Source organism: Thamnophis sirtalis, unplaced genomic scaffold (genome assembly GCF_051295495.1).
Source record: "Thamnophis sirtalis isolate CommonGarterSnake01/CBP01778 unplaced genomic scaffold, rThaSir2_p1.2 scaffold_10, whole genome shotgun sequence".
NCBI classification, from domain to species: Eukaryota; Metazoa; Chordata; class Lepidosauria; order Squamata; family Natricidae; genus Thamnophis; species Thamnophis sirtalis.
This window is the reverse complement of record NW_028261390.1, coordinates 64,550,479-64,561,168: the sequence shown is the minus strand read 5'-3', so window position 1 is coordinate 64,561,168 and position 10,690 is coordinate 64,550,479. Positions and strand designations below refer to the sequence as shown.

The window sequence follows — 10,690 nt, the reverse complement described above, 5'->3', positions numbered from 1 at the left end:
CATCACTCTCTCTGTCTCACTCTCTCTCTCTAGGATACGGGTGTCACAGTGGTGGGGTTCAATTTTTTTTTACTACCGGTTCTGTGGGCGTGGCGTGGTGGGCGTGGCGTGGCTTGGTGGGTGTGGCAGGGGAAGGATGCTGCAAAATCCACATTCTCCACCCACCCCACTAACCTGCTTTCCAGCTTCGTTCTTCCTGTTGCTTTATTTATTTATTTTTTATTATTTCATGCTGTTTCTATACAAGAATCTTTTTTTATCAATTTCATATATACATTCACAATTATATGATCTCATAACTGTTATTAATATGTATTTATAACAATTTTTCCCAACAGTTGACAATATACTTGAAGATTGCTTTCTCACCATCCCATAGATCCATCTTATCTTACAACGGTCCTACTTCTTCTTCCCTCCCTCCCTCTTTCCTTCCCTCGTTTCTTCTTTCCTACTCCCCTTCCTTCCCTCCTTCCTTCCCTCCTTCTCTCCTTTCCTCCTTCCTTCCCTCCTTCCTTCCTTCCTTCCCTCCTTTCTTTTCTCCTTCTCTCCTTCCTTTCCCCCTTCCTTTCCTCCTTCCTTCCCCCTTCCTTCTCTCCTACATTCCCTCCTTCCTTCCCTCCTTTCTTCTCTCCTTCTCTCCTTCCTTCCCTCCTTGCTTCCCTCCCTCCTTCCTACCCCCCTTTCTTCTCTTTCTTCTCTCCTTCCTTCCTTCCTCCTCTCCTTTCCCTTCTCTCCTTCCCCTTCCTCCCCTTTACCCTTCCCCTCTTCTTCCCATTCCTCCCCTCTTTCCTACTTTTACATTCCCTCCTGTTGCTTTAAATGCTGGTTTAAAATATTTTTAAATACCTCCGGTTCTATTTTTTTTTCTTTTTCAATGTAAACCACTGAGTGGCCTTGGCAATAAGTGGTATGAATAAATAAGCAAACAAATTAATAATACTTTGGTGAAGCTTCTGGGCATGCTAGAGATGGGATGGATTTTTTTCCCCATATATCATTATAAACAAAGCTTTGTTACAAAATGTTGGTCCACTTTGAACATATTTTGCTCTGTCTCTCTCTATATCTATGTCTCTGTTTCTCTCTCTCTTTCAGATAACACATTATCACAAGGATGGGGGAGAGTGAAGGTCAACACTCAAATTCTGATCCTCTTAATTTAGCCAGCCACAGTAGAAAGGAAAGTCTCGAAAATGTGGATGGTGAAAGCAGGTAAGATAAGGAGTGCATGAATTTTAGTTTGGTTTTTTTTTTGCTGAGGATGTAAAGTTGTTTATTCATTTATTAAATTTAAATGCCATCCATCTCGTGGTTCCAGGCACCTCTGAAGAGGCTTACAATGTAGCATGTATATTGTAATCCCATGTAATCCATAAACCTGGGTTAATGTCACAGTTCCTAGGCCTTTGACTGTCATTGGGGATTCTTAGCGAGCAACATAGATAGCAGTAGCACTTAGATTTATATACGGCTTCACAGTGCTTCACAGCCCTCTCTAAGCACTTTACAGACAATCTGAGTCTTCATTTTACCGACCTTGGAAGGATGGAAGGCTCAGTCAAGACTTGAGGCAGTCAGGATCGAACTGCTGACAGTCAGCAGAATTAGCCTGCAATACTGCATTCTAACCACTGTGCCACCACAGCTCTTAGATAGGTTTTCCCCAGGACAATTTGTTCTTAACCTGGTCCTTTAGCTCTTTCATTCATACACACACACACACACACACACACACACACACACACACAAACACACACAGACATACACACATATACATAAATACATATATACATACACACACACAATTTTCTTCATTTTACATCACCGTTTCAGCTTTGCAACAACTCTATACCCACAATTTTTAGTTTTTTACATTTATATATACTGATATTTATATTTAATTTACGTTTACGTTTACATTTACATATACTTATATTTACTTACACTTACACTTACACTTATATTATTTATATTTATATATATATATATATTTATATATATATATATATATATATACTTAAAGTCACAACCCCTGGTATGCCCAAGTGTGGGAGGAAGGTCACACTTCCACTCTCTGTCATTAGGCTCGTCACAAGAGTCCATCCAGACAGAAACCCAATATTTTTACTGTTGCCTTTTGTTATATTTGTGTTTTTATTTGTGCTGATAAATAAATAAAGGAAGACTAGTATAGATCTATTTCAAGCTATTTAGCTCTCATCAGCTAGCCATTCGAATCCCAGTAAGGATATGGCTAGCTGATGAGAGCTAAATAGCTTGAAATAGATCTATACTAGTCTTCCTTTATTTATTTATCAGCACAAATAAAAACACACACACACACATATATATATATATATATATATATATATATAATTTATATTTATATTTTTTATATTTATATTTATATTTTTTATATTTATATTTATTATTTTTATATTTATATTTATTATTTTTATATTTATATTTATTATTTTTATATTTATATTTATTATTTTTTATATTTATATTATTTATATTATTTATATTTATATTTTGTTATATATTTTCTAAAGGTGTACCAAAACTATGTGTGCGTGTGTGTGCCCCCCACCTGTGCATGCACGAGCGACCCCCCCACCTGCGCATGCGCAAATGACCCACCCCTACGTGCACATGCGCGTGCAATCCCTGCACAAGGGGAAAATTTTCACCCTCCCCAGGCTCCAGAAGCTTTCCTGAAGCCTGGGGAGGGCAAAAATCCCCCCCACGCAGGGGTTGCCCCCTTCCTGAAGCCCCCAAGGAGACAAAGTGACTCCTGGAAGGGACAGGGGAAGGTAAGGTCGCAAGCCTGGTGGGGATGATGGGGGGGTGTAGCAAGCTTCGGGGAAGGGGGGCTACTTACCTGTATGCAGAAGGAAGCAGCTTAGTTGGAGTGCAGGGCAGACACCACGTGGGAACTGGGAAGGCAGCTTAGGCATGCAAGCCGCCCAGGAGGTGAGGAGTGACTGGGTGGGGCAGGTGGGTGGGGTAAATGAGTGCCGACCAGGGACCGGTTCGGGGGCATGGCCAGCCTGTCATCCCTACTGGTTCAGTGACCCAGGCCCGATTTCCACTACCGGTTTGCCCAAACCGGTGCAAACTGGTAGGAACCCACATATGATCTGAATCCTTTCTTTTCCTAGTCCCTGCATGTTCATCCAGAGGACTAAATTAAGGAACAAAATTTACCTGTACTCAAATTCTAGTTTGTCACATGACTCAGGACCTTAATAAAGAACAGTTACAGATTGCACAGAGAGTGAAGTCTCTCAACCTTAGCAAGTTTAAGATGTGTGGACGGCGTTGCCCAACCAACAGGTTTTCTCAGATTGTTACGATAACAATCTGTAGCAATAACATTTATGTGTGTAATAGACTATAGAGTAATTTCTTAGCTATTCGGGAGGTAACAAAGATGGCATTAGGTAAAGAATGAAAGAAATGTCAGAATACTTTATGGGACTGTGGTTGGTTTAGTTTATCGAGGCCGTAAATCAATTTAACAGATCTAACAGGTTAACAGAGTTGGAAAGGGGCCTTATAGGTCATCTAGACCAGTGTTTCTCAACCTTGGCAACTTGAAGATGTCCGGACTTCAATTCCCAGAATTCCCCAGCCAGCGAATGCTGGCTGGGGAATTCTGGGAGTTGAAGTCCGGACATCTTCAAGTTGCCAAGGTTGAGAAACACTGATCTAGACCAACCCCCCGCTCAAGCAGGAGACTCCACCCACCCACTCAAGCAGGAATATATGCATGTATTTGAATGTATTTGAAATACATTCAACATGAAAACATAAGATTGCCAATAATAAGTAGTGGGCATACGGATGTTTGAATGTTTATTTCATTTGTATGCCGCCCTTTCCCCCCCGAAGGGGGACTCAGGGCGGCTCACAACTCAAACCAGGGAAGAGGGATACAGACAAATTAACGACAACACAAAACAAAAAAAAATGCAGTACTGTGGGAATGTTTTTATGGCACACTAAATAAGACAGAATGAAAGTAACTTTATGGTGAGATTGCTATTTTGAATAGTTATGCAGTATATATATATATATATTTGTTTCAGTAAAACTGGTGATACAAAGAAAAATAACACAGTGGACAAGGAAGATAAGGATGGAAAGAAAAATGAAAGTGAACCAGAGAAGAAAAATGATAGAGAGAAGTAAGCGCTTTTAAATTTCTACACCGAACCATCTCCTGTCAAAATGCGTGACTTCCCAAGCCTGTTTATAGACAAGATCCTTTGGTTTAGGGGTGAAATGCTCTGGGGAGGGCAAAAATCCCCCCCCATGCAGGGGCCACCCCCTTCCTGAAGCCCCCAAGGAGACAAAGTGACTCCTGGAAGGGGCAGGGGAAGGTAAGGTCGCAAGCCTGGTGGGGATGATGGGGGGGTGTAGCAAGCTTCGGGGAAGGGGGGCTACCACAACTAACCTGTATGCAGAAGGAAGCAGCTTAGTTGGAGCGCAGGGCAGACACCACGTGGGAACTGGGAAGGCAGCTTAGGCATGCAAGCCGCCCAGGAGGTGAGGAGTGACTGGGCGGGGCAGGTGGGTGGGGTAAATGAGTGCCGACCAGGGACCGGTTCGGGGGCATGGCCAGCCTGTCCTCCCTACTGGTTCAGTGACCCAGGCCCGATTTCCACTACCGGTTTGCCCAAAAGATTGGTGACCCCTGTGGTAGATAGCTACCTGTGTCTTGGCATCCAAACAGAATATTTTCATTGTGCAACACCTGGAGGCAAAGTTAAATGACAGAGATTTCTAAGAAAAAGTTGATTCAGCGAAATCATTCCTGCTTCAACTTGGGCCACCATTTTGTATGAATGGTTAATGTATGAATGAATAATTTTTCCTTCTGCTTGCTCTTCAGGGGGAAGAATGAAATATTTGTCATTGATCCCTCTGGAAACCTTTATTACAACTGGTTGTTCTGCATCACAGTGCCCGTCATGTACAATTGGACAATGATCATTGCTAGGTATTGTATTATACAAAAGCTGGACATGTTACAAGTGTTGCTGTATCTTAAGCTCAGCTTCCCAACTTGGCGTTATCCAGCTCTCGTGAGCTTCAACTCCCATAATTGTTATCCATCAAAGCAATTGGTTGCTTTAAACAGGGAAAGAACTTCTTTCTTCATCTTTATTTTAATTCTTGTTGCATTCTTTGAAGCTGTTTTCACCTGTAAGTTACTGAGAGAAAATTGTGTGGCACATGCATTCAATAAATAAATAAGCAGAAAATAAGATCCACGACAAAGTCAGTCGAGTTAAGTATATTGAGAAAATATTGTCCAGGGTTGTGGGTTAAGAAACATTTTGTTGTGGCCCACCAGTGGCCAGCAGAGCTGGCAGCAGATTTGGACAGTGAGGAGGTTGGGGAGGAACATGGACCATTCCTGGAGTCTGGGGAAAACAGACATCTGGAAAAATCATGCCAGGGCTTATTTTCGGATGGGTCATATAGAAAACACGGTATCAGAAAATTTCTCCTTATTTCTAGGTTGAATCTCTCCTTGATCAGTTTCCTTCCATTGTTTCTTGTCTAGCCTTCAGGTGCTTTGGAAAATAGGTTGACCCTTTCTTCTCTGTGGCAGCCCCTCAAATATTGGTACACTGTTAACATGTCAGCCCTGGTTCTTTTCACTAGACTAGCCATGCCCAGTTCTTCATATGTTTTAGCCTCCAAGCCCCTCTTCTTTGTGGCAACCCCTGAGATAATGGAACACTGCTATCATGTCGCCCCTAGTCCTTCTTTTCATTAAATTAGACATACCCAGTTCCTGCAACCGTTCTTCATATGTTTTAGCCTCCAGTCCCCTAATCATCTTTGTTGCTCTTCTCTGCACTCTTTCTAGAGTCCCAGCATCTTTTTTATAGTGTGGGGACCAAAACTGGATGCAGTATAGAATGGTATTAGTATGTGATCGTGATTCAATCTCTCTCTTAATGCAATTTAGGATTGCATTGGCCTTTTTGGTTGCTGCAACACACTGCTGACTCATATTTAATTGATTATCCAACTGCAGCTGATGAATGCTTTTACTAAAATTTGTTAGTTGGGAAAGGTGACAGTGTAGACGAACACTGTTCTTCCTATTCTGTTACAATAGAGCTGAACTTTATCAATGGCATGCTATCAGTTTTTCTGCAAAACCGGAGAAATTTGCAGGGATACGCAAGTCTTCGTTTCCTTTAACAGATAAAGTAGAACGAGTACGCTAATTTTGTGGTCTCTTCAGTTTGCAATTCCAACTCAACTCCAGAATGTCTTCCTAAAATGCCACGCAGTCCCTCCACAGTTCCACCGAAACGAACAACTGTTATTGTTGATTATGATATTTGATGCTTACTTTTTTAACTTCTGGTGTCATTTGTTCTTACTCAGGGCCTGTTTTGATGAACTTAACCATAACAATTTAGAAATGTGGTTGATTTTGGACTATTCTGCAGATTTTATTTATATCGCTGACATGTTTGTGCGAACAAGGACAGGTAAGAAGGTGTTCTATTGCCTCTGTTGCACACTTGAAAATTGGTACGATTGTACACATGGTCCTCAACTTATGACCACAAGTGAGCCCAACATTTATGTTGCTAAGCGAGGAGGTTGTTAAATGAGTTACGCCTTAAATGAGTCTTGCCACAGTTAAGCAAATCATTGCAGTTGTTAAATGAATCATTGCAGTTCACGCAGTCCCTGAAACTCGGATACTAGTTTCAGTGCCGTAACCACTGGCTAGAAACTAGAAGACTGTGAGTTCTAGTCCCATCCTAAGCATGAAAGCTATCTGGGTGACCAGTCACTCATTTTCAGTCCAACCCATCTCACACAGTTGCTGTTTTGGGGGAAATAGGAGGAGGGAGTATTAGGTATGTTAAGTATTAAAAATTAAATTAAAATAGGATCTAAATCAGTGGTTCCCAATCTTATTTTAGCCATGCCTCACCTAAGCATCTTTAAAATCCTGATGCTCCCACTCTGACATATAATTCTTATTTTACTTAAAAAGTGAGCTCTACTCACGTAGAGGAAGCCTAAAAGGCCCTTAACTTGGTTTAAGAGCCGAGGCGGCGCAGTGGTTAGGGTGCAGTACTGCAGGCCACTTCAGCTGACTGTTATCTGCAGTTCAGCGGTTCTAATCTCACCGGCTCAAGGTTGACTCAGCCTTCCATCCTTCCGAGATGGGTGAAATGAGGACCCAGACTGTGGGGGCGATATGCTGACTCTGTAAACCGCTTAGAGAAGGCTGAAAGCCCTATGAAGCGGTATATAAGTCTAACTGCTATTGCTAAACAATTGCTCCAATTAAAAATCAAATTGCCCCCCTGTGGGGCGTGGCCCCCAGGTTGGGAACCACTGATCTAAATAAATATAATACATATCAGATCCCCATTTTTTTAATTTCTGGGGATGGTTATCTTAACTATCCGTAATGCTGGACAGAAATAGGTGGTCTTCCAAATTCCCTCATAAATAGCACTTCAAGTATTCCTGATTATCACAAACCAAGGCCAAATCCTAGTTTGAAAGAGGTGTTCAGTTTCTTGGCTTTGAAATTATGGGGAAACTGTAAGCCCTGCATAAAAATATAAAAGCACTTACCAGTCTTTGTGCACGATTTTATATAATGAACGATCACATTAAGAAGTTAATTCAGAATGTTAAGTGTGATAAAGTTTCAAGGAATTTCAGTGCCCCAACAAAGTATTGTTGGAGGAAAAAAAAGATGATAAATTTCTAAATGTTGTTTTGATTCTTCACGTTTTAGTTTTAACTGGAAAGGATCAAAATTCTGACTACTTGCAAAGATGACAGAGATGTCCCGAGTTATAGATAATGGTTTAGTGATAACATTCTGTTTACCTCTTTCCATCAGTTAAAAACAGATTTGTACCATAAAGAATTGCTTACCTTTTGCTTCAGGTTACTTGGAGCAAGGCTTGATGGTGAAAGAAAAATCTAAGCTGAAGAGAAGATACAAGGAAACATCGCAATTCAAATTAGATCTGCTGTCCATCGTGCCATCTGATCTACTTTACTTCAGATTTGGACTGAATTACCCAGAAATACGAATAAACAGATTACTTAGAATATCACGTATGTTTGAATTCTTCCAGCAAACAGAAACGAGAACAAGCTATCCAAATATCTTCAGAATCTCTAATCTTGTCATGTACATTATAATTATCATCCACTGGAATGCTTGTATCTATTTCTCCCTGTCCAAAGCGATTGGCTTTGGAACAGACACATGGGTCTATCCTAATATTTCTCATCCTGAATTCGGCAGGCTCGCTAGAAAATATGTGTACAGCCTCTACTGGTCAACACTGACATTGACAACTATTGGTGAAACACCTCCTCCTGTGCAAGATATTGAGTATTGGTTTGTTGTTGTTGATTTCTTGGTCGGTGTGTTAATCTTTGCTACCATTGTGGGTAACATTGGTTCCATGATCTCTAATATGAATGCTGCCCGGGAGGAATTTCAAGCAAAGATCGATGCTATCAAACAGTACATGCAGCTTCGTAATGTAAGCAAAGATTTAGAGAAACGGGTTATCAAGTGGTTTGATTATTTGTGGTCAAATAAAAAGGCTGTAGACGAGAGAGAAGTCTTGAAATTTCTTCCAGATAAATTACGAGCAGAAATTGCTATTAACGTGCATTTGGAGACGTTAAAAAAAGTCCAGATTTTTTCAGACTGTGAAGCTGGCCTGTTAGTTGAGCTGGTCTTGAAACTACAACCTCAGGTGTATAGTCCTGGTGATTATATCTGCCGGAAAGGTGATATTGGGCGAGAAATGTACATTATCAAAGAAGGAAAACTCGCCGTGGTAGCTGATGACGGAGTAACTCAGTTTGTGGTTCTTAGTGATGGCAGCTATTTTGGAGAGATTAGCATCCTTAACATTAAAGGTAGCAAAGCTGGAAATCGGAGGACAGCTAATATTAGAAGCCTGGGCTATTCAGATTTGTTTTGTTTGCATAAAGATGATCTGATGGAAGCTTTAATAGAATATCCAGAGGCAAAGACTTTGTTGGAAGAGAAGGGAAAGCAAATCCTCATCAAAGATGGACTACTGGATTTGGAGCAAGTGAACATGAAAAGAGACACGGAAAACCTCGAGCAAAAGGTTAGCCAAATGGAAGGAATGCTCGATAATTTACAAACAAGATTTGCTAGACTTTTAGCTGAATATAGTGCTGCACAGCAGAAATTAAAAATAAGGTTAAGGCAAGTTGAGACCATTGTGAAACCATCCCTAGAGTACGATTTTTCAGACTTAGAAGAATTGCAGAGAACTTCTGGTCATTAAGGATTAAAAAAAAACACCTTTCAGATATTCATACTTGAGGATAAATTAATAAATGAAGGGCAGAATTATGTTAGATACTCCATTGGATATGGGCAAGTATTCATAAGAACCAGGTTTTTCTCTTGGCATTTTTAAGAACTTACATTTTGTCCCTGGGAAATATACAGCAATGCCATCCTGTGCTATGGTTCTACAAATCTGAATTTCATGGTTCAACTTGGAAATGTGGAATCTCAAGGAATGAATGAAGGATTAGTAGGTTTCATTCTAAATTTCGTCTGTATAATCCATCTAAGGTAAAAGTAAAGGTTCTTCTAGGGGGCGGTGTTCATCTCTGTTTCAAAGCCAAAGAGCCAGTGTTGCCCGAAGACGTCTCCGTGGTCATGTGGCCAGCATGACTAAATGTTGAAGGTGCCCGGAATGCTGTTACCTTCCCACCAAAGGTCGTTCCTATTTTGCTAGGTTGGCAGAAGTTGGGACAAGTAATGGGAACTCACTCTGTTATGCGGCGCTAGGGATTTGAACCGCCGAACTGCCAACCTTTCTGATTGACAATGTCAATGTCTTAGCCACCTATATAATCCATCTAGAAAGCCCTATGTAATCCATCTAGAAAGAAACAATTTTTCCAGCTACTCAGTAGCTATTGTGGGTTTACAATTGATGGACATTGTTAAACTATTTGATTGTATTAGATTCATGAATCAGAGGACAATTTTGTTACCATAACTATCCAGAAAACTGAAAGTAGTTTGTGTAATGTGGAAATATTTCTACAAGAAAATCCCACACTGCTAGTAATAGAATAATGATGTTTTTTCAGAATTGTGCTAGTTGTACTGACTGTAAGCTATTCATCATAAGTTAAAGTATTTGTTGGATAAACAGACAGAATTGTTACTACGAGAGTTATTCCTTTTGATTATCAGTGTTTTAAGCAAAATATGGTTTCTGTAGCAACCAGATGATACAAATGAAATGAAACCTAGTCCTGCTGTCAAATTATAAGATTCGGTAATGGAGAAGGTGCCTAATTGAGGAATCCAGAATGAAGATGTAAGGTAGGCACGCAACCTTTCATGAAGATTCCCTGGAAAGGATACAAGGCAATCAGGAAAAAAAGAAGCTTTGATAGCTATCAAAAAATGGTTCCACCACAAAAGCGCGCTCGACTAAAGCGCGCTCGACGAAACCGCGTACCTGACATCATCACAGCGCGACGAAAAAAGCACGCTGTGAGCGGTAAAGCTAAAATTAACACGTAAACCTAAACCTAACCCCCCTTAACCTAACCCTAAACCTAACCCTAACCCTAACGCTTAACCTAACCCTAA

General features: G+C 40.6%; 1 protein-coding gene across 2 annotated transcripts; it reads left to right on the top strand.

Annotated features, from left to right (window-relative positions):
- The first annotated feature begins 1,102 nt into the window (after positions 1-1,102).
- Positions 1,103-10,068, top strand: CNGA1 (cyclic nucleotide gated channel subunit alpha 1). Of its 2 annotated transcripts, XM_087724785.1 has the most exons (5): positions 1,103-1,215; positions 4,098-4,196; positions 4,904-5,011; positions 6,421-6,527; positions 7,960-10,068. In XM_087724785.1, exons 1-5 carry the CDS (start codon positions 1,118-1,120, stop codon positions 9,354-9,356), a joined length of 1,809 nt encoding a protein of 602 aa, XP_087580911.1. In that variant the 5' UTR covers positions 1,103-1,117; the 3' UTR covers positions 9,357-10,068. The 2 variants fall into 2 exon arrangements, with proteins under 2 accessions (XP_087580911.1, XP_087580912.1); XM_087724786.1 differs by lacking the exon at positions 4,098-4,196 and having other exon boundaries at positions 1,118-1,215.
- Positions 10,069-10,690: the final 622 nt, after the last annotated feature.